This window comes from Stegodyphus dumicola, chromosome 9 (genome assembly GCF_044657685.1).
Source record: "Stegodyphus dumicola isolate Sdum_Otavi_A_Nest chromosome 9, ASM4465768v1".
Taxonomy (NCBI): domain Eukaryota; kingdom Metazoa; phylum Arthropoda; class Arachnida; order Araneae; family Eresidae; genus Stegodyphus; species Stegodyphus dumicola.
This window is the reverse complement of record NC_140776.1, coordinates 173716554-173742198: the sequence shown is the minus strand read 5'-3', so window position 1 is coordinate 173742198 and position 25645 is coordinate 173716554. Positions and strand designations below refer to the sequence as shown.

Below are 25645 nucleotides of genomic sequence, written 5' to 3'. Positions count from 1 at the left end.
CCCCCAAGAGGACACTCATAAGCCGCTTGTAATGGGATCCCACTCCACTAAGGCAGAATTTTGAAAAATTGGAACTCTCTCAACACCCTTCGCTGAACAACCGGCAACCCAGAGTCACCACTTCCAGGCGTGCAGAGACCACAAAGGGCAGGGACGACTATTGTAAAACAGCAGTTCTGGCTATCATGCTAGCCTGCTTAGATGGCTGAAGGCAAGACCATCTGGAACGGCACTGGCTGCCCTTCTGGTCATAGGTTCCAGGTTTGCAGTATCATGCTACTGTCATAGTATTGCTGTGATGCAATGCAACCCGAGGGGGAGATAACAGTGGGAAGAGAGAGTTAAATGAAACAATAAGTGAAGCATCAAGACATATTTGTTTGGATTGAGATGCTGCTAATATTAGTTTTCTTTAGCCTGACATTACAGTGGGAAGAGAGAATTAGATTTGGAAGAAATTAAGTTCAGTAAACACAGCAAATAGCGTTCTTCCTTACTTAATAACTAAAGTTTGAATTTTTGATTACGTAGTACAGACTTTCTAATTCTGGAATCGTTGCAGGATTCATAAATCAAAAATATATTTGGTACTTACTCGCCTTCTACTGCAATTCAAGCTTAGAATGAGAGATTTCAAAATTAAGCAAAAAAGCAACCTTATTTTGGTGATGATTTAGAACGTTATTAGAAAGTAAAAACTTCCAATTAATGGAATTTGTATGATATAACAGAAGTTCTCCACTCTGGTAACACTGCACCAATTAGCAATCAACTAACAAACAACAAAATCTGAAGTATAGTTTTAAATCCAGAAAGTACCATTAACAATAGTGAGGAAAGTGACATTCAAATTTTTGAAAATAAAAGGAATCCGACCGACAGTTTAGTGGAAATTTTAGACATGGCAATTATAAGACTAGAATTATGGAACTTTCTAGCTGAGCAAGAAATTATGCCCATCCTCAAAATTAGACAAAGTAGCATGCATGCCCCCCAAAAGAAACCTCAAATAAGTTAGACTAAAAGAAACATTTAATAAAATAATAATAATAATAAAACAAATAGATGTCGAGCCCTCCCCAATTTTATTTTCTCTAAAAGTGATAAACATCAAGTGATAGTGCATCCAGACCCACAAAAGAAAATTGTCGTTATGCGTCACGCCTCAGAAGGCATAGGTGTGCTTGCGTCCAGTAACGTAACGTACATACATGGGAACCAAAAATATTCTTTTCGAGGAAATTAAGTGATACTGAACGGAAATACAGTACGTACAAGAGAGCTTTTGAAGATATTTGCCACTATACAGTATATATCAGATATCTCCTTTAAGGTATGAACTTTACACTGTTTACAGATCATAAACTACTCACAAAAGCATTTTTTTCAAAAGTATGACAAGCTCTTCCATCGCAAAATTAATCAACTTCATTATGTTAGTTCACTACTGATATTCAGCATGTGAGTGATGCAGAAAATGGATTATCTGATGCTCTCTTGCATCAAAATGGTTACTAACCTAATTCCTACGATCTATGACTCTAGGTCACCAACGCAACACGCAACAGAGTGACATTGTATTCCAGTTCTTTTTAGACAAAGAAAATTCAATTCTACATTAAAAAAGTTAAACATGTCTGAGAGATTTGTAGAACTATACTGCGACATTTCAAATGGAAAAATCCCTCCTTTTGTTCCAGACAGTCATAGAAATATTGTCTTTTCAACTTTCCATAACCTTTCTCATCCTGGACTTGAAGCAACGTTGAAATTGATTATTGACCGATTTGTCTAATCTGGACCTCTCTATTTCATACTTTCAATTTTATAATTTTTTCCTGTTATATTACTAAATTTAAACTGATGATCTAAAATCTGCAATAGCCAAAGTCCCAAAGGTTCTGAATCTTGGACTTTGTATTCTACTGTACAATCATTAAAGTGTCTAAAAATTAATGTAGTTCTTTACTATAATGTGGAACCAAACAATATTTTCTTAACTACACTGTTTTTGAGTCATTTACATGTCTAAAGAAACAGATAAAAGGCGAGTTAACATTTCTACATAACAACTGACTGACAGAAGGATAAAAAAGCTATAGGCTGTTCAAATTAAGTCAAATGCAAGGCGTAGCAAAATTGCTGCAAGAAAAATAAAGAATACAATAACTCATCATTTCCTTTCTCATCCAAGAGTGAGATTTTTTTTAACTGCATACTATTGAAAACATAAATGTTTTATTATTTGAATGATCTGTACATTTTTACTTTTTTTACTTTAAGAAAAAAGTTCTCATTTTCCTCCACTTTTCTGAAAAAGGTTAAAATTTTTTCCAACTTGAGATGATTTTCCAGGTGAAACTCGTATATACGAGGGTAAGTTGAAAAATAAGTTTCCCCTGTCGACTGTGGTCAGAGTTGTGTATGAAAGTCAAAAAATAGAATGAGACATTAAAGATATGATATACCTTTATTTTTCCACATAGGTACCAAGTACATTGAAACATTTGTCATATCGCTTGATAAGCTTCAAAAAGCCCTCCAGGAAAAAATCAGGGCTTTGCATCTGGAAGAAGCATTGAACGGCTTGTTTCACTTCAGTATTGCTTCCAAAGCGCCTTCCCCCGAGATTTTTCTTCAAAGCCGGAAACAGATGGAAGTCGCTTGGTGCGAGATCAGGACTGTATGGCGGATGGTGTAGGCGCTCCCAACCAAGAGTTGCAATATGGTTTTGCGTTGCCATCGGCGAATGTGGTCTGGCATTGTCATCCAACAGCAGAACGCCAGATGTGAGAAGGGCAGGCCGCTTTTTCCGAATCGCCTCTTTCAATTTCGACAGGGTGTCACAGTAAGGTGTAGCATTGATGTGGTTCCAACCTCCAAAAAGTTCAGCAACAAAACTCCTTGGGCGTCCCAGAAAACTGTGAGGAGCACTTTACCTGCAGAGGGAGTTGTCTTGAACTTCTTTCGGACAGGTGATGGCGGATGTTTCCACTCCATAGATGCGGCCTTCGATTCTGGCGTGAAATGGTGGACCCACGTTTCATCCCCCATCACAATCCAGAACAGAAAGTCATTGCCATCTTCATGGTAACGCACGAGATGTTCCAGGCTGACCTCCATGCGTTGTTTCTTGTGTGTCGAGGTCAATTGTCGGGGCACCCATCGTGCTGACACCTTTCTGTATCGAAGAATGTCGTGGATGGCGTTTTGAGCTCGCTTATGTGAGATTCCAAGTCCTTCCGCTACTTCATCGATGGTGATATGCCGGTTCGCTCTAATCATGTCATCCACCTTCCTGACATTTGCATCTGTAGTGGCCGTGCGCGTCCGTCCAGCTCTCGGTATGTCCTCCACTTGCTGACGTCCATCACTGAATGTGCGACATCATCTCCGCACCATTTGCTTCGACATCACACCTGGCCTATAGACTTCCACGAGGCGGTTATGAATTTCTGTTCCTGATACTCCACATGCCCATTCATAGTGAATAACCGCTCTCACTTCCTCCTTTGACCACGAATTCAAAACGCACCTTCTCTCCGTACCTACCGGGGCTCAAATGAGAGGCTGGTCTCCGCTTTGCGCAGGCACTGCGACAGCGCCATCTGCTTGATTTGCAGCGACCTCTACCCAATGGTGTATCGGTGACTTGCGCGTTTTCCTGCTGTGTCGCCTTTCACCCATAGCCATTCAACGCTTCTTCCATATGCAAAGCGTGAATTTTTCTTGGAGGACTTTTTGAAACTTATCAAGCGATATGACAAATGTCTCAACGTACTCGTACGAGAATAATAAAATAAAGGTATGTCATATCTTTAATGTCTCATTCTATTTTTTGACTTTCATACACAACTCAGACCACAGTCGACAGGGGAAACTATTTTTCAACTTACCTACGTACATGAGAATATAGTGAATAAATTGTTCTGATTTTAAGGGAATGACGAATACATATATATGTGTACATGTAAGTGGAAATCTGGTATTAATCTTATACTTTTAAAGAACACTGTAAAAAGTTTCTTACCTGTATTTCAACTTGTATTTCCTTTTCCATTAAAGCACGCTTTTTAAGAATATCTCTTCTTAACAGTTCTGTATGTTTCACAAGCATTGTCTGAAGTTTCGCATTGCTTGCTCTAACTTTTCTTTCTTCAGCAGTTTCCTTCATTTTTTGCTTTCGTTGAGTATTTTTTTCTTCCCTTTCTACACGGTCCACAAGACATTTCAGTACTTGCTGGCATATTGCTAACCTACAATAATAATTTTTTACACAAATCACTTATGACATATCAATTTATATCAATTTCGTTATATATATATAACAGTATCAAAAATTTTTATTTTAAAGTTATCCCAAATATTATATATATACACTGGTTTCCAAAAATTACGGAAAAGTCACAAAAATAGCAAGAACTCGTTCAAAAATAGGCCACTCCGTATAAAATTGGAACATATTTGTCATATAAGAATTGCTCAGTAAAACTGGAGTATGAAAATTAGTGACATTGCAATGAAATATACCCTTTGCAAGGAGCATAAAATTGCACCGTTCAAAGCCAGCCTGCAAATTTCGCTGTGGTAAGAAATCTGGGATAACCAATTTATAAAAATGATCTCCAGGCTTAATTGCCTGAAGAATTGCGATGTAGAACTATTGGGAACTATAGACGCAAGACAAAGTCAGACAGAAGTGGCCAGATGGCTAAATGAGTCCTTCTGTGATTCACAGACTTTGGTAACAATTTCTAACCACAGATTCGGTATCCAGGAGGTTCAACCAAGGACAGCCAACCGCTATAACGTGCTCTGATGACTGATATTTGTTGTTATGTTCACGAATGAATAGAACCTCAGATCCTCCCTTGCTGCAGCCACTAGATGGTTGGTGTCAATGTCAAGCGTACATAGAAGGCTTCACAAACAAAGTTTGTGTGCAACGTGACCAGCCATTTGCGTGCCGCACATGTCACCATAGAAGAGAACATTTGAGGTCCACTGGACAGTTGATTAATGGAGGGCTGTTCTCTTTATGGCCGAGTCCAGATTTAGCCTCAAAAGTGATAATAGGCATTATTTGATTTGGACAGAACTTGGAAACCATTATCATTCCATGAAAGAGATGCATATGGAGGAGGCAGTGTCTGTATTTGGATGGTATCTCCTTGGGTGAACACACAAACCTCAATGTCTTTCCACATGGAACAATGAATACTCAAGCTTACAGAAATGACAGCCGTTATACTTATGTGTGCTCTTATACCGAGGTTCAATAGGTGACGATTACTAGCTACAAGACGACAAAGCTAGACCACAGAGGGCTCGCATTGTGGGTGATAATCTTCTGCAGCAAAAAATTCAGTGCATGAAACAACATGCATTCAATCACCTGACCTGAATCCTATTCATGCATGTTTGGGATGCACTGGGAAGACATATAGCTGCTCCCAATCCTCTTCTTCAAACCTTTGCCACATTTGCAATGATTTGTTCATTTTATACATATGCATAATCGCATGTGCATTTCTATAACAGCATAATTGCATGGTAACCTCTTTTCATGTTATTTTATACTGTACTATGTATTGTATACTGTGGGTCAATTTCATTACATTCTACATGTAATTTTTTTTTTTTTTGAGTAATCATCATTTTTATAACTGTTATTTAATTAATGATATTCGTGTGTGCGTGTTTGTGAACATATGTAAAAAAACTGCCCATTAAGGTCCGTCCACACGAGGATGCTCCCGACGTAGTTGACGTAACTTTTTTGACGCCGGCGTAAATTCGCAGGACGCAGAAGACGTAAAACTGAGTACACTCCTGTTCAGCTTTTTCGCCCGCGACGCGCGCGTATAGCCAATAGCCGACCGAGTTCTTATCACGTGTCATAATCAGAAAACCTTCTTGCTTACCCGTTTCAATATGGCGTCAGAGCCACACAGAGATGAGTTTTTGCTTAGAAATATAACTGTATACAGCAATAAAATAATCAGAACTGTTCACGCCATCTTCAGATTTCTCAAACCGTACATATTAGTATACATTTAAAATTCTCATTGAAGGGGAAAACTGTATACTTATAAAGCAATGATCCGACCAGTATATCCATATGCTTCACCTATTTATAACACCGTAAGTAATAGGAACCTAAATAAATTACAGTTTCTACGAAATCAAAGTTTCTGCCTTACAAAATTCTCCTTAATTATTATAAATATTGGCTATATCATGTGTAATAAAAAGCTCTATAAATATCCCAATATTAAATACACCAAAAACTAACTTCAGCAATATAATAACTTCTAAAATAAAGCAGTTGACTGTGAAAGAGTATTCAATAAAATACAATCACGAAATTTTGGAGGAAAGTTACAACTTGTGCATACAGCAATCATTTATTGAAGTTTAATTAAATTACCTTTGCAGCGACTTCTACTTGCTACATTATTTTTCACAAACACTGCTATCACAGATAGCTGAGTGGTCAGCGCGCTGCTTTGGTGGCGGAGGAAAGGAAAGGTGGCGAGTTCGAACCTCATCCGTAGACGGTATAATTCAGTTAGCTTTTCTCGTTTTGAAACGTGTTTCTTATATTTAATCATGAATCATTATATTCTTATTCTGCCTATTATTATTGTTTTCATTTCTTATTTTATTCATTATTATTATTGTTTTTAATTTAGTTTAAAAATGTGCAGTGCAAATAGAAATCCTTATGTAAAAATATATCTGCATCTCTTTATCATATATCATCTATAAATTCTCTCTTTATTTTTACTTCATTGCATATTTTATCATGCACATAATTTCTCATAAACTGTCCAAAGTTTGAACCTCATTCTAAATTCAAAAATAAATAAAAAGAAAAACAAAAGACCAAGGGAGAGCGAGTTCAAAAATATGAAGTTGGTTTTATTATATGGTGGATGGTGTATATAAAGAGAATTAAGTAATTTAATTCTCTTTATATACTGTATTCCAAACCAATTTTATAAATCGTAATTTTCATACGATATAGAATCTGCAAGTCTGTCAAACTGGTCGATACTCATCCTGAAGGAATTAAAAAACAAGTAATATACCCCCTCCAAAAAAAAAAAAATTAAGTCAATTCCTACTTAGGTCCACAAAGAAAAGTTTAAAAATACATAAATAAATAAAAATATAAACATTTTTTTTTAAATTAAAAATTAAAAAAAAATTTAATATGTGAAAAAGCTGTATTAACATCAAGTGTCATTCACTGCAAGTTTAAAAAATTGTATTTGAACTTGAGTGGATGAATAAAAAGCATTTTATGTACTGAAAATTTGAACAAGATATAGGGAGAGTGTGAGCTAATAGTAGGAATTTAATAATTCCAGATATTCCTTTCGCAAACAAGGCAGTAAAGAAAAAAAAAAAAAAAAAACCTCTTTGAACAGGTCGCTCTAAATAAATCTTTCGGACTCATTCTTGCCATTTTTTGCGGTTTTGCCTCTGCTTAATAATTGCACATAATAGTAAAGTTTCAGCTATACAAAAGATCATCTGATTCGGACAACTTGCCGCAAACATACAGAAGAACAGCGAAGTAATAAGATACAGCTCTGTTGATGCTATATTACAGCGTCACGTGATTTTTGTGCAAAATCATTCTATTGGTTAAACGCACTCTTCGCAAGCGTACTCGTTTGGACGCTTTTACGCTGGTAACGTAAAAGCGCGTTCGTCAGCTACGTTTCGAGCGTATTCGTGTGGACGGGCCTTTAGAATTGATAGACATTCATCTGGATGCTGCCGTCGTTCAGAAGACTAAAGAATCCTGCTGAGGATACCAAAACTTCACAAAGTGGACAATTAACACACAAATCCTGCAGGTCTCCACACTGAAAAAGATGCTGATTTCTGTTAGCTACCTAAACTCAAGATGGGGAATGTTGAGGATAATATCAGTGACTTTCGTGAACATAAAAACCAGAACGCTACATCTCAACCCCAGCTAGCAAAATGTTTCAATTCTGGTTCATTTTCCAGAACATCAGGGAGGTGAAGGACACTCTTGTTGGAAGTAGTGGAAGATAAATATGTAATGCATGTTAATACTAATTTTGTAACCTGATATTAATATCATGTATTTAGTGTTCATCAAATTATGGCCCTTTTCATTTTGTCAATTACTTCAGGCATGAAAGTGCAAGTTGGCAAAAAAAAGCTGAACTACGCACGGACACAAAATTACACAAAAACTAATTTGTGCACGCACGACCTCAATCAACCTTTTAATATAAAAAGTATTATACATATAATTAAACTAAAATAATACTTGTACTTACTATTTTGCTATTAATTTTATCTTCCACTTGTTAAAAAAAATCAATAAATCACCAAGAGATTGTAATGAATTAACTTTCTTTAAGATGCTCTTTATGTAACTTAATTTAACAGTTGATACATGAATACTGTACACAACATTACAACACACTAATATACATACTTATGTTATATATTACTGCCAATTTTCAGGCAATGACAAGTTTTAGAGATAAAATATATATACGTAGTGTATTCGGAAACTAAGTACCGTTTCATTCTAGCGCTGTGGTAGGCGTCCCGTGCATACGCACTAGTCTTTCTTGTTCACTGACTTTCAATTGTTGCCATTTTGGTTGCTCTATGTTGTGTTTTCAGTTTGCTATGCACATTCAAAATGTTTAAGACAACTAGTTCTCCCGCTGACTGTGAGATTCGTGCCGTGATTAAATTTTTGAATGCGAGGAATGTTAAACTGGCCGAGGCTCAGAGTGGTCGGCCTTCTGTTGTCACCGATGATTTGGTAAGGAAAGTTGATGAAGCAATTCATGAAAACAGACGCTTTACAATGACAACTCTTTCTGAAGCATTTCCACAAATTTCACATACTGTTTTGTTCGAAATTGTGTCTGACCGCTTGAATTATCGTAAACTGTGTTCCCGATGAGTTCCAAAAATGCTCACTGATGTTCACAAAACAAAGCGACTTGGTAGTGCCCTGACATTTCTCATGCGGTACAGTGATGAGGGAGAAAACGTTTTAAACCAAATTGTGACAGGTGATGAAACTTGGGTATGTCATTTCACACCAGAATCGAAACGACAATCGATGGAGTGGAGACACACTCATTCTCTGAAAAAAAAAAAAGTTCAAAGTGACAATGTCATCACAAAAAATCAAGTGCACTGTCTTCTGGGATAGGAAAGGTGTTTTTTTGCTTACTGAATTTCTTACCAGAGGTGAAACCATTAATGCGGCACGATATTGTGAGACTTTAACAAAACTAAGGCGTGGCATTCAAAACAAACGAAGAGGAATGCTCAGTAAAGGAATTGTGTTTCTCTATGACAATGCTCGGCCCCATACTGCTGGTGTCACTCAATCGTTAATTCGACAGTTTCATTGGGAGCAGTTCGATCACCCGCCGTACAGCCTGGACTTGGCGCTGTCCGACTATTACTTGTTCCTGCACATGAAGCACTAGCTTGGTGGCAAGCGCTTTGGATCTGACGATGACACGAAAAATGCTGTGGAGTCGTGGTTATCAAAACTGGAAGTTTCTTTGACGATGGTATACAAAAACTGGTCACCCGCTATGACAAGTATTTGATGACTGGCGGAAACTATGTTGAAAAATAGTTTAAGACATGCATTTTCATGTAAAAATAAAATTGGATTCGAAAAAATTGTTTTACTATTTTTTTTTTTTTTTTCAAAACGGTACTTAGTTTCCGAATACACCTCATATATATATAACTGTTACTATAGCTTTCAATTATCTTCACTTTTAGCTCAATAAACAGTACTTTGTATAACACCAGAAAAAGTAGTCATATGAGATAATATAGTTACAAAATAACATATAGTTAAAGGAGGAATACAAAAAATAACTACTTTGTCTCAGTCTCACTCGATCCTGATTAAAAATTTTTAGGTAAAAAGCTTTTCATTTTTTGCTACTTTTGCAGCCAATTTTTCTAATTTCCGTTTGTGAGCTAGTCTCAATTTCTTTTTCAGCAGCTTTTATACAATCCATTGATACTTTTTTATTTTCTGCAATGTTTAATTCCTTTTTTTTTTTTCTAGATTCTCGCTCTTCCTTTTCTATCTCTAGCTCTTCTTTGTACAGTTAATGAGCATTCCTTAAAATTTTACATAAGAGTTTTGTGTGCTGGAGAATGCAAGTGGTTATCCGTGTGTCCGACAGATGGCGCCAGCACCGATCGCTGACATTATTGAAGTCAGCTCTCGTTTGACGGTTGCTTGCAGATGCTTTTCAAAATTCATGATGTAACCCCTCCAAATTATTCTGGCCCTTATTCGAAACCAAAATTACTAAATTAAGTCCTTCAGTGTTTTTACCTTTCACTGTGGAAGGCAGTTACCTTTTTTGTTAAATTAACATTTTGGCACTAAATTTACCTCTTTGCGGAACCCTCTTTTTGGCGATAAAGATAATTCTTTGACGATGTGGGGATAATAGCTACATGCCTAAGAGCCCTGTAATAGAACCCTTCCTTAGTCCTTGGTTCCTTGATTCGATATTCGTACGCATCTAGTTCCGCGTTTCCACATAAGCCCCACCTACTTCATCTTGATGTGAAACAATGTATTTCGTGATCTCGGCTCAGGCAAACTCGAAAAGTTCGCAACAAGCGGTGCCCGCGTTTGATCGCTAACCCAGCGTAATATTATACGATGGCATAGTGTAAAGTTTTTTACAAAGAAAAGAGGAAGAGAGAGAGCATGTCCTCCATTTACACCCCCCCCCCACATTTGCCGGTAGCGATTTCTCAACGGTTCTGCATCAATCTCAGAAACAGCCCGGGTGATGTTCAAAAAAGCGGAATTCCGCAAAAACGCGGAAAACTTTCATGCCTGTTACTTACTGGAACATGCAAGGTTGAAGAGTCATCCTGGGAAGATGAGGTAGGTCAATTCTTTAATTAATGACAACCATGTGTGTGTGTATATATAGGAAGTTTTAAAAAATTATAACACGTAATGAATTCATTACAGGCTGAATAACAGGCTGTTTAAATAAAAAGATGTCTTACAAAGCTACTTCAAGAAATCACTAAAAAGCAAAATAAAAAAATAAAAACACACACTTCTTAATTCCCCCCCCCCAATAGGACTTCCAGTACTGGTATTTTTGTATTATCCTGCTGATCAGCCCAGTAGCGCAATTTAGCGCCTATTAGATGACCGTGTCCTTTAGTGATTGTTGCTAAAATTTCTGCCAACAGTTGATGGGATAATACATATTTACAACCACTTTAAACTTTAACTACATTCTACTACTATTAAACTTTTAACTACGTTCAGTATTGCAATTTTCAAGTAAATGGTAATAAAAGAACTGATATAGAAGTATTAAATTTAGATTCTATCAGAACTGATCTAGCTGATAAAATGATAAAAAAATTCACTCTGAGCTCAACAAATGGAGCACCAAATTATTAAAACACCGCAAATTATATGAAAATTACTTTTAAAAAGAACAGTTTAAAGCAGCATTTTTTTAAAAATGTAGTAATTTGGATTAACCAATTCTAACTATGCTTTAGCTTCTTAGCTGCAGTAATTTGATAAACCCATTCTAAGAATTGTAGCAATCAAAAGAACATATAATGGGAATTCCTAATACTGCATTCAAAAGCTGAATATACATGTACTTGACCTAGGAATTTTGCATCTTCAAAGAGCATAAATCACCGTCACTTTCTCTATTAAGACAAGACACTTTAAAAATAAATAAATAAATAAATAAAAATTTTTAAAATATTATAGTTTAATTAAATGTGTTTCTAAACTACATTAAAAAGTAAGTAATAATACATAAAAAAGCAGAAAACTGTGATAAAATACTAAAAAAGAAAAAGAATCTATCTTATACACAGAAAAGAATGCATTATCAAAATGAAACGCTTTCATATAAAGAGCTATGAAAAGAATTATTTGAGTTAAAATTTATTTTATGATCTGTTTAGTATTTTTATTATGCAGTAATACTTACTAAATTTATATTTCTGGGAAAAAAGGGGGGAGTTAATTCTCATCTTAGCATATAACTAGGACACAGAAATAAAATGGTTTAGTTTTTATAAGACTGAAAAATGTGTCCAAAATATACTAAAATTGCTTTGGTCCCAAAATAGCAATATTTCACTTTTTGTAGCAATTTCACACTAAGATAAACATTTAAAACAAATATGGAAATATTTCACTTCCTGTAATAATTTTATGCAAGTATAGATGCAATTTCAAGAGTATGCACTATAGTTTCTGCTTGAAAATTTCAGTGTTCAGTTTTTAATTGATTAAGGAAGCATCTCTAGTTTAATTTCTATTTGACACAAATATGCATGATAAATGTTTACTGATAATATTCTTGTTTGAAAAAGATTTATAAAAGTTAAAAACAAAGAACTACTTCCATAATTTAAAAAACCAGCTGAGCTACTACAAGCTTCATGCCTAATTAAATCAGTTAAGGTAACGATTATTTTTAAATAATTTTGATAAAAAAAAGACTATAATCTACAAATATTTTATTGAAGATATATTTGCATATACGAGAGTACCTACAATTGATATCTTATCTTTGCTCAAACGAATATCAGGTAATTCCTTGAAAAAAGGAATCATATACGCATTTGGCCACTTGAAATTTCCACATTACAGATTGGGTGATATCTGATAATTTTGATTGCTTCAAAAAAAAAAAAAAAAAAGAGCAATTCAAAAAAAATTTTTTAAATTTTCAATGGCAGATTAGAAGATAACTGTAGTCAAAAATATAAACAGAAGAAACAAGCACTAGAACTGAAACTACAGTAAGTCTATAAAATTGCTCATCTTATCCACAGCTCTCCAGTATTTCTCTCACAAGTGTCCCGAACACAGTGCAAGGCAGTGACTCAAATGGTTCACGCCCATTTCCTCAATGTTGCACAAAGATGACTTGGCAGTATTTTTATGCGATACAGATGCTTGGAGAGGCAATCATGACTAGTAGCGAGGTGAAAAGTGGCAACAGATCTGACCCTTGGCCATAGTGGAATATTTGTGATTTCCTCAATCCATTTCTTATCTTTGTTCGCCTCTTTGATGTTTTTCCAATATTCCTCTCTAAAAGATTTTTTAATTAACCGTTTGCAGTAAAAAAGGGATTGGTTTATCTATTATTTGACCAATTTTGGTTGCCTACTTTGCCAGGAAGCCAGTTATTTCATTACCCTGGTGTCCACAGTGTGCTTGCAAAGCAACCTCTTTATTGGCTTTTGATTAAATCATTAAGGGTCAGACGAAGCAATGGTCAGGAGGGCAGCTTTAGAATATGAAAGAATAACAGCTCTTTTTTCAGATTTTCCCGATAGGCATTGGAGCTGTGACAAGGCAGAAGACAATTTGAATTTCACAGATCTCCGCGCCAAAGGCTGTTTTAAACCTTCCGAGAGGAGTGTAAAATGAGAAGAACCTGCAGAAGATGCTAGCACTGTTACTGATACTGCTATTCAACACAGAGCCGTCTGTAAACAGAGGCAGCCACTCATTATCTGGGTACAATTCATGGATAATCTCCAAGGATACAGCATTTAGAATCAAGTCATTTGTGTTTTTCTTAAAAACCTCACTTGATAGGTTTATCCTAACCATGTACTTTATTCCTTCAATTGGACATTGTGACTTGAGATTTTCCACCTCCCGGTTCAGTCCTAAATGTTCTTTCACATCAAAATATCTTTGAAGGAAAGTGTACTGGGTTTTAAGGTTCCATGAAGATGATGACAAAGGGTTATTCCACAGTACCAAAAATATATGAAGATGAAAACGAAGAGATGAATTAACGCCCTTCTACAACTTCAGATGAAAGCACAGTTTTCAAGAATATTGCCACAATTTATTAGCACTATAAACTATTAAACACCAATATGAAAATGTAAGCTTTTATAAGCAATTATAATATTCCTTAACTTCAGCTTTTGCACACAAGCCTATTTGATAGGAATTTATTTACATTTAAAAATATAGGTATCTCAATTTTTAATGGTATTACAATTTATAAGTTCAAAGAAACAAAATTAATACTTTTACCGTAACTCCATAAAATTTTAATTTGTAGCTAATACATAAAATGCTATGACGTCGAGGTAACTAAATTAAAATTTAACAATTTACATAGAATGTAGTTTTTTTTATAATGGGAGAGGGAAATGTATTTTTTTTTATAATGGGAGAGGGAAATCAAGCAAACTGAAACAATACAGAGTAAAAAAATGATACAAGGAATAAAGGATATACCTTTGACTGTCTTCTCTTTGCTCAGGTGTTAATGTTTTGCTTTTATTCTTATCAATTAATACAGAAGTTAATGGACTTGCTATTTTCAGTGGCACTGTAGATTTGCCCTCAGCTTCAAGCTGCTTGTGCATTTGTTGCTGCTGGTGGCGTTGCATAGCCAAAAGCTTTTGTTGAATTTCAGGAGATGCATGTTGATTCATTAAAGCTTGCCTTACAACTGTGAAATTAAAAGAATACAATATTTAATAACATTTAATTATAGCCATTAAAATGTTTTTCAAAACTTTTAAACTCAAATTTCATTTCTAGCTTTACTCATTTAATTCAAGAACATAATAATGAGAGTTACAAATCTCTTGTCCCCGAATTTAAAATAACAATTTCCTCATAAACCACACAGTTAGTGGCTAAATAAAAAATAAGCAAATAAGAGCTCCATTTCAATAAAAAATTTAATACATCACATAAAATAAATGAGTATTCAGGATGAAAACATGCAAGATCTGATACATACTCTGTTGCTTGATGGCATTGGTTAAAACAAACTGTTGTGAAGCTGTGGATCCATCTCCTTTACTGGTTACAGTGACAACCTTAGTAGGACTAGCTAAAATTTGCTTTGTCTCAGAACTTGTCACTTTCACAGGAGTCGATGGCAACAAAATTTTGTTAGTGGCAACACCTGCCTGAGTTTGACTAGATGCAATAGCAACTTGGGAGGTAGCAGCTGATGTATTAGACTGTATTACGGCTCCAAGACCTGGAATGGTAACTGCAGTGGTTTGCAGTCTCACTTGCTGACCTGCTGGAGCAACAGGGCGAACTGTAACAGAAATTACGCAAGTTGTTGTCAAAGAATTTTTTATGCATATAAGAAAAAAAAAAAAAAAAAAACATATTAAACTTATTAGGAAAAAGAAAATGGAACTGGAAAAAATACTAAATTAAGTGCAGAAGAAATAAAGTTCTTTAATCTTGGAAGTATCCTATTATTCTTCATTAAAACTAATAAAACATAACAAAATCTAGAAGCCGAAGAAGTCTAAATGAATGTAAAATTTACCTTCAATTTATTTTATGTACACTTTTGACTAAATAGAAACATAAAATAAAAAATCCTATCATTACTGCATTGTTATCAGTTTTAAAACCCATTATTATTATACGATTACACACATTAAGTACAGCATTATTCTTAATACTTACGATTCCTTTGCCTACTAAATTTATAACAAATTTACTGATCAGCACACACATTATCTTATTAAACCATGTATTATTGAGGTTTAAACACAGCAGCATATTTGTTTATAATAACCAAGTAGTATGAAAAAATAAAAACTTCCTCTAATTATCCAAAAATTACATTCAGGTTTTCTAGAAATAAAATTTTACTAGTACTTACTAGATGGCTAATTATTTTAGGTTCCACAAATCTGAATTTGTACAAGCAAAATCTCAGTTTGCACAGAAAGTTCTTATATCCTAAGTATATTTATCATGTTTCTTTGTACGGCTGTGGAGAGGATTATAATCCTTTTTATTCTAAACCAACTTCATCATCTTATTTACACATTCCATTCTATCAAAAGGCAAGTCTGGTTTATAATTTCTAATAGTCATTTTTGATAATTCTTTCCCTAGCTATTTTAAAAGTTTACTCACATATAAAGCACACACAAAAAAGTTTTGTATACTAAAGAGCAGAACAAATAAGTCGCAATATGAAATTTTGCTTCCCCCCCCCAATTTTGACCCAAGCTTTGCACAATGATTTATCTTGTTAGTTACAAGACAAGAAGAAAGAATTCTTTATGTTATAAGCAAATAAGTCTTAAAACAAGATTTGTCCTCTCCTGATTTTGACTCAAGCTTCGCACAATGATTTACGTCTTCAATTTAATGATTCAGAACAGTAGAAAGTAATAATAGTCATTCCTACAGAATGGCAGTCTGTAGTTTGTAAACGGCAGTTAAAAAAGGTTAATAGAAAAACAGCTGCCCTTTTAAAAAGGCATTAAAAATTTTTTTGATGAGATTAAACTGCCCAGAATACACATGCATATACAAATCACATAACATACAATCTTCTAATTAAAAAAATAATAAATAAATAAATAAATAAAAATAAAAAATTCTACACCTACAGCTGCAGCGCTGAATCTCATAAAATTTTCAGTTATTGAACACCAGTATCTTTCTTCTGTTAGTTTTCAACTTTGGGGGGGGGGGGGGTCAGTAGACGAATGCAGTTAGACTTTAATAAATGTACACTGCTCAAAAAAAAAAAAAAAGGGGGGGGGGGACAGTGCTATATCTCCCATTCTACTGAGCCGAATGACAAAATTCAAATTGCGTTCATGTCTCGAAAGCGCGACTTCGGATATATATTAGATTTATATATAGCACTATTCTAACATAGGTATTTTGACACAAAATCGGACTTTTTCTGATATAACATACCAATTTTTTTACATATTTCGATTCTGCAACTCAAATTACAATTTGGAGGAAAAAATAATATAGATTAATTATCTTTCACTAAACTTTAAATGAAGTATAAGTCGAACAGTTTTCTACAATTTTTAGACCAATCATTCATTAACGTTTGTGTCATCCACGCTTTTATTTGCATGATATATAACGAGAAAATTTTTACTCCTTTAAATGTTCGGGGTTGTGTATTTTTTCCAATTACGAAAAGTTTACACATACGGTGATGAAGGCAAAATAAATAATGATTCGTCAGGTTGGCATCTGGGATATAAAATATTAGGTGTAAAATCAAAGATGCATAGACTCCAACCTTCAGCAAACCTTGTCAGTAGTCAACGCGCGAACGACATTTTTACAACTTTGAAAATGTGCGCGTAGCATATGTTGTAATTAACCATTCATTAATTTTAAATTAATAACTAATTGCAATCAATTTTATTACATTTAAAATCCATATACATATAAAACTGAATAATTAAAAATATACCTTGTAAATTATATGCACATTTAATTAGAAATTTTCTTTTAACTCCTCAAGCATTCACTAATAAAAAGTACTTCAAATCACTACTAATCATAGAAAAAATCAGAAGCTATAAATCATATCTTTATTCTGGATATAATTTCTACAGGGAAATAAAATTTAAATAACCAAGAATGATACATATAAGTATTAAACAAAATACGCATAATTTATGAATGCAGATTTATATGTAGCATGCTTAGCAAGCTTAAGTTCTGATTTTGAGAATGTTTTTTTATAACACAGTTCTTCATTTGCCTGCATATTTATTTTTTCAATCAAAACTGCTTCAAGAGTTTTAAGACCTAAATTTGGTCGAAATTCCGTCTGATTTTTTTTAACAATAGAAAAAATTCTTTCGCAAGCTGCATTTGAATGTGGTATTATTAAGACAGCAAGCATTACAGAAGGTAATACTTTGTATATAATACACCCATTCATATTTTTTAATTTGGCAATTTCTCCCCATGCTACGTCAATACGCAAATCTACAATTTCTTTCAAATCATCTACTTGACACATGGAAAATTCAATTTCTACTTGATTAAGACATTTTTCATCAATAATGGATGGAAAAGTATTCATCAAGTAAAGAACAGATGAAAATGAGACTTCAGTTCTCAAGTTGATGTCAGCAACTTCAGCATGTTTTAGAAATGGATCACTCAGTGGAAATTTATCAATTATATATGAACATGCAGTTACAAAAAAAGCTCGCACAGAATTGAAAAATGATTTCACTTCACTTTCATTCAACTTGGCATTTTTTAAATATAGTCTTGTTTCCGCACCAATCACTAAATTTTCATTTTCTTTTTGTTTACTATACTTCTGAAATGGAATAGACGTTAGAGTAACATCTTCATTTTCTTTAGAAATTACTGATGGTTTTACGAATCTAACAAATAAATTCATTAAAAGTTCAAAAAGTTCTCTTCTCAATTTATGTATATAAGAGCTTGTTGCTGCAAATTAATATTTACTGTTATAAACAAAGGCAAAGTATTTTTCAAAAATAACAAGTACAATTTGGTGGTCGGTGACTGTAAAATTTTTTTAATGTTTTGCAATCTCTTTCCTTCATTCTCACTGTTATCTGGTTTATCTCCAAAAAAATTTATCACAGCATCCCACTGTTCCAAAATCCTTGTTATAGATTCTAAAAGAGACAACCATCTCGTACTGCAATATTTCAAAATTTTATGAGATTTTGCATTCTGTCCCAAAATTTGTTGAGCAACTTTGAAGCTATGCTTCCGTTTCGAACTTTTCTCCAAGTAAAAATATATATCTATTATCAACATTTCAATTTCTGAGCCAATTAATTTTTCAGTAGCTTTTTTTGCAGCTATATGCAAGAGGTGGCACGGACAACCTCGGGTGATTATACTTGGTTGATGCATTTTGATAAATGATGCTACACCTTTAAACTTTCCAATCATATTACTAGCATTATCTGAAGAAAATGATAAGCAATTTTTCCATTCTAAACCTTTGTTTTTATAAAGTTTTCATTTATACAATTAAAAATACCTTCTCCTGTATTATTCGTGCATTCTAAAATAGAAATCAATGAAGTAATTATCACTCCCTTTTCTTTACTGTAGTATGTTATAACCAATGGGTACAGTTTGTTATCATTACTTCCATCAGTACTTAGAGAAAATGATGTACTGCACACTGATTTTATAATATCAGCAACAGTATTTTCTGCAAGCGTTTTCACAATAGCAGCAGTTTTGGTATGACCGCAGCTAAATTTTTTTGCTATGGCAGAATCCGGAAACATTGCTTTGAAAAGCTCTTTGGAATGATCCGAAACAGAAAGCGGTAGATTATGTTCAATTAAAAAACGAACAAAATAGCATTCGGCTTTTATAGGATCTGTTTCATCATCTTTTATTAAGAAATTTGTTATTTCTTTAGATTTTACGGTGCCAAGTTCTATATGCTTTTGAGAAAACACATGCCGTTTACAGTCATCTTTTCCGCCATGAGCAACTGAGAAGTCTTTGTTGCATACACTGCAGTGTGCGTGATTCACAGAAATTTCGGACGCTTTAATGCATGGAAATTCTGAAGAATATGAATCTTTAAACTTCTGCTTTGATAATATTGGCTTCTTCGTTCGAGGCAGCATTATGATTAAAAATCTTTCACCTGATTCACAGTTCACAAGACACACGCTAAGCTCTCGCCGTAAACTACACAATGCAGCCAAATGCAGCCTAAACACGCATCAGCGAGGAACCTGGGAGACAGACAATTGGGTGGAACTATTGATAAGTCGTTAACGGTTGGAGTTACTGATCTACGATTAGCTAATTCTTCAAAACTAGGAACGCACTCAACACGTGATATATGATAACACGAGTATTCAGCCAATCATCGGATGAATTAGTTGGTTCCGTTTTGCGTACTGGTTCTCCTGCTCTTGTTTCTGTAAAATCCGTAGTTTTTTCCATACTTTTCGTAGGTCGTAGTTTTTCATGAATTTCCGTAGAAACTACGGAGAATCCGTAGTAGTTGGAGTCTATGAAGATGTTTCCCCTATGTAGAATATTTCAGTTTAAGATATACTCCGAGCAGATATGCAGCTATGGAGTCAAATTATTGATCACACAAATGTATGCTAAAATTGTTGTTTCTTCAATAACGAGGCATTCTATTTAGGGCTCAAGTGAAATACAGAATTGAGACTCTCCATATGTTTTATTATTGGTGTGTTTGTGTGTGTAATTATGGCAAAGCCTCGAGGGCTATCTGCCTAAGGGGAGGGATGCCTTCGTGGAGGACTTTCTAAGGGGAACTGGCTCGTATACACGTTACACATGGGGAAAACCACGAAAACGGCCATGCAGCCAGCCCGTTCGCGGGATTCGAACCTCGGACCGAACTACCAGTGTTCAGCGACTTTACCGCTCGGCCGCTAGTGGGCTTGGGGAGAGGGGAGGAATCGAAATGTGCATGCATATAGTATACCTCCCCTCCAAAAGAAAGGGTTGTTGTCGCATTTGAGGCCGAGATTTGTCCCATGCCAACAAACTCTGTTGATTTAGTAGAGCACTTGGTTCACCTCTGCCACACATTTGCCATCCACAATTTTACACCATTCTGGTCTATTCATAAACATGAACAAAAATGTCTGGAAGGAATTTTAATTTAGGAGCAGTTTTCCTCTTGAAAATGACCATGGTTTTTTTAAAATTTGTTCCATTTGCCATGAATGATACTACTACTTTAAACTAGGTCTTTTTATGGGTTGAACTTCTAACTCGAACAGTTTTCATGTCTTTAGTTTCCACAGTTCTATTGTTTATTAAGTAGAATTTCATCAGCATTTTATTCATATTTCCAACATTAGATAGTTGTACTTCTTGCCTCATACCAATAACAAATTTGTGAAAACTCGTAACTTTATGGTCAAGATCCAGTGGTAATTTCTGCTTATGGAATGATTGCATCAACTTACTGTTGCTTTAACCCTTTGTGGTGCACTATACTTTAAAGTCGGAATTTCAACAAAAAACGTTGTATGCAGTCTGTCTAAGCCTAAAGGAGTATACAGGTAAAATTTTGTATAAATTGCACTTACCATTTTAATTCTGTGGGTGTTCCCATGAGGTGGAACACTGCGCCGCCAGAGATTTTAAAAGTGCGACTAAGTGAGCATTGCAGTAAAGCATGAAAATGAGTAGAAGCATTTTTATAGTAATGAAAAAACTCTATTATGACTGTATACATGGTTTTCTGGATATACACAACATTCTTGAATAAATATGGATAAATAAGATAAATTATATGTATATACACAAGTCCCATATACAAAGATATTTGCAAATTTTCCGATTTCTTAGCTTTGTGAAATTGCTCAAAGCATGTCTCACTTTTTTGATACAAGTTTTGCACACTTTGCAGATTTTGAACACAAAACGTGTTTTGTGCGGCTTCTTGTTCCGTGCAACAATATGTTTAGAATTCCAAGTAAAAACTTGAGGCTGTGTAGAGAGGCCTGGGTAAGATGGATCATCAACCTTCTCATCAAATAAATGAGTTTCATCCGACATATCACAATAGGATTACACAAGCGGTTCAGGAGCATATATCTCAGTATCACTACTATCTTCATACTCTGATTCAGAATAAGAGGGTAATTCATGAAGCACTTTTAGCGCTTCGGAAAGAGTTAGACCTCTCCGCACCACTTAAGGAAAATTAATAATAAAAAATTAACTACAATTAAAACTCACAGGAAAGAAAACTAAGCTATAAGATATACATACATACACAAAAAAAATCTACACAAATTATTGAAAATAAACGAGAATGAGACTAAAAAGCGACAGCAAAAAATTCGCGCAGCTCTAAGTAAAGAAGACTCGAGCTACTGATAAAAATCCCGCCTGAAAATTACTCACAAAAATTTCAAGATGACCATATTAGAGCTTTCATAGCACAAACCACACCTCACCCCTCAAGACTGCTTTGTTTAAATTCATTCCCCAACAACAGAAATAGAAAACATATACAACAGATGTTTTCTCCTAAGACAGATGTTGTGATGCGTAATAGCATGAGATCGCTAAAGGCGCAGTGTTCCCGCTAATGGAACACCTCGTTTTATTCAATGAATCTCCACATGCTTTTGCATGAAAAATGACGAAAAATATATAACAAATAATATAGGGTAGAGCCATCAAAATTATACAGACATTATTTTTCAAACAGATTTTTTTGTATCACCAAAAAAAATATAGAAAATTACTAGAAAATAAGTGGATTTTAATAACACATCATAAATGAAAATTCTGTCTCCTTGTGATATGCTGCCATCGACTATTTAAAAAGAGAAGTTCAAAGTATATTATAAAGGCATTTTTATCCATTTATGGTTGAATTTAACAGTTTCAGAAGCGATTCAAGTTCATGGAACACTAAGCAACAAAGGGTTAAATATTTTGCCTTCTGGATTAGCCTGTTCCCACTTCAATGCATAAGCCCTAACTTAAAAATGCCACTTTTAATTACTTTTACACAACTTATCAGAAAATATCTTACCCCCCCCCCCTCTTGATACCTTCCAGTCAGTCTTGGTATACAAGTAAACAAATCATGCAGTCTCATGGTGAATAGCACACAAAAGGATTAAAGTAAGACTAGTGATCATCCTTCAAAATACATTTTTCTTACAATAACATAAATATTCTGCCTTTGTATAGTACCATTCTGAAATATTATTTTCTAAATCTGGCCAGCAAGTCCTCTTCTTATAAAACATATATATATATATATATATATTTTTTTTTTTTTTTTTTAAAAGCATCTTCATTCTTTTTCCAGTCTTTTCTGTTATACAGAAAGCCTTTGCTTCAGCATATTTGTTTGATTCTTTAGACTGTTTCATGACTTTTAACTTGAAGCTTGCTTCATATTTCCTTCTTTTTATTGCTTCAATAATTAGGCTCATACTTTATTAATGTTTGGCTGATTACATTTATAGTACAAATTGTTTGAAACATGACACAACCCACAACAAAACTTGTTAGAGGCACATGTGAGTTTGTGATTCCGTACATGCTTCCTACAGGCAGTGCTGCCAGGTGCAAGAAAACAAACTTATTAAAGGTTCACGTGAATTCATGATTCAGCATATGCTTTTGTAGGTAATACTGCCAAATATAAGAAAAAATTTTGTTCCAGATGATGACCACTGATCTAAACTAAATTCACAGGCCATTATCAGTTTGAGGGTTGCCTTATAAGACAGAAATAAGCTAAAACTATACTTAAAAAAGGAAATGAAACTTTATACCTTGTCTTAACTGCAGAAATATACAGTAATAAGAAAACTTTAGAGGAAATAAAATTTATAAAGAAAAATTGTTCTGAAAATCATCAGAGGTGGGAACATGGAATTGTTGCTGGGAAACATTTTCTTTAGTAAAGGTTAGAAATTAAAAACTGGAAGAATTAGCAGCTATGTTATGCCCATCTTCATTAAAGGCAAAAGTCAAGCCTTACCCAATAATAATAGACAAGCTCATTACGTGATAATTTGTTTCACATGATTAACTTCTAGTGGCAAAAAATATTGCTGTGACTTTGTCATTCATTTGTCTGACATTAACAACAGATGAAATTTCATCATGAGGTAGAGCATACAACAGCACTTCTCATTGGCAATGCATCATGGACACTTTACTGACAATGAATCTGAACTCGCCCAGCATTATCTCAATTTTCTAGATGAATCAGTCCCTGTCTGGAATGCATTCAATGTCTCCCTACCACCAAACTTCTCAAATGGACTTTCAACTCATCATGTACTTTAACTGCCCTGCTGCAAAGACAAGAAATGCAAACATCTAAGCCTTCTTTAGAAACTGAACCCAAGCCCAATGATAAGGCAGCTGGAATCACTAACCATTACATCAAATAAGCAGCGTAAAGCAAAAGAGGGAATAACATAAACATCACACATTAGTGAAGTTTATATATAATGCTACTTTTAATTACATTTCCCTACACAGAAACTTATTAAAAAATATCTAATTATTATTTTTTCTTTCTTTCTTTGATAGCAAATCCAGTGGTCTTGGTAAAGATGTAAATAAATCATGTAATCTCATGGTGCATAGCATGGGAAAGAAGGATTAACAGTAGGACTATTAATCATCCTTCAAAATATATTTTTAAATAATAATCATAAGATTAAGAAATAATAACTTCAATACATGAGGATTATATAGACTTTTTTAATGCAGATCCCAGTTTTTTTAACCTTTTGAATTATTTTCAAAACAAAATTTATTACAAATTCAAGAAACACTTTAAATAATAATCATAAACTGCTTTTACGCACTGTCATTCATATAGAGGAAAGCATTTGTCACAAGAAGGAATGGGGAAAGAGCAGAAAATAATATCTACCTGTTCTTGTAGGAGACTGTACACCTGGTGTCTGTGGCCTGATTTGTATCAATTTAGAGTTCTGAGGTGTTGTCGTGACAGTCGCTGTAGGATTGGATACAAGGTTTGGAGATATTGCTACAGGTGATTGGAACTGAAAGAAGAAAATTGTTTAGGAATAATAACTTAATAATCATTAATAATTTGCTATTAAAACTTATAATCCAACAGAATTTAAATATCCAGAATAAAGGGGATCACAGCTTAAAAGGACTTAAAAAAAATATGGATGACAGCTTCACTCAATGTCAGAAATGACACCAAACTTCAAGCATTTGAAATCTGTATGGAAAATAACCCAGATAACTAGAATTCATTATACATATACACGTTATACTTCAGCACTCCAAAACTTAATTCCAGACATAGTTCTGAAAAAATAACAGTTAAAGTCAAAATAAAAAAATTACCTTAATCTGTGCTGTTTGGCCTTGTGAAACTAACTGAATTGTTCCAGGGGCAGCAATACTTGCAACTGTAGGCATTGAAATCGACATTGGAGTTGTAGCAGGTGATGCAAGTGTGGCAACTGCAGCTCCACCAGTAGTTACAGTTGATGGAGAAGCTAAAGATATTGCAGGTCGAAGGGTTGGTAGCTGTACAGCTGGATTTGCTTGAGTTGATTGAACAGCAGGTTGTTCAGGCTGAGTTTGCTGCACCGTAGGTAATGTAAGTAATTGCAACCTCCCATCTGATAACCTGATTAGCTGCTGACCTAAAGTAGAACCAAGATGCATGGCAATGATTAGCTTGAGTGTGCATTATCATTTTTTAAAATAAATTTTAATAATGTAAATGTTTATAGAATGGAAAACAAATCAACAACTTTTGCAATTATTACCAAAAATTCAGTATTTGCATAATACATTTAGTAATTCAGCAAAGAAAATGTTTTTGATTACATTTATCAATAAAATTCTATGGCAAAATTCACATTATTTTTTTACCATTTTCAAAGAGATATGAAATTTCATAACAATAAAAAATTAGTTAGTTAACAACCACAAAATTGAATAATAATAGTAAGAAAGATTTTGCTTCACAGGAAAAATTTTTTAGAATTAAACAACTGATGGGTACTTATTACTTTAATAATTTTCAGTTCTGTAACTATTTCATGGCAGTATGTGGAGGATATATCAATTAAAAATAAAACACACAGTACAAAAATAAACATAATTTAAATTACCTGGTAAAAGACCTCGAACCTGCAACTGTCCATTTGGCCCTTGTATCAGTTGTATTTGTGTCCGAATTGGATTAGCAGGTGTAGTAGGATTCTGGACAACAGGTGGACGAACAATCTGACCACCCAACTAAAAAAG

General features: G+C 34.3%; 1 protein-coding gene across 3 annotated transcripts in view; it reads right to left on the bottom strand.

The window, feature by feature from the left end:
• The window catches only part of E(bx) (nucleosome-remodeling factor subunit NURF301 E(bx)), a 113932-nt gene that overhangs the window by 20566 nt on the left and 67721 nt on the right, over positions 1 to 25645 (bottom strand). For all 3 annotated transcript variants that reach the window (XM_085824363.1, XM_085824365.1, XM_085824364.1), the window contains exons 14-19: positions 25510 to 25636; positions 24731 to 25035; positions 24282 to 24414; positions 14847 to 15155; positions 14333 to 14549; positions 4031 to 4256 (exon numbers count right to left, since the gene is read on the bottom strand). In XM_085824363.1, the coding sequence (XP_085680489.1) occupies positions 4031 to 4256; positions 14333 to 14549; positions 14847 to 15155; positions 24282 to 24414; positions 24731 to 25035; positions 25510 to 25636 (1317 nt within the window). The remainder of the gene's footprint in view (positions 1 to 4030; positions 4257 to 14332; positions 14550 to 14846; positions 15156 to 24281; positions 24415 to 24730; positions 25036 to 25509; positions 25637 to 25645) is intronic.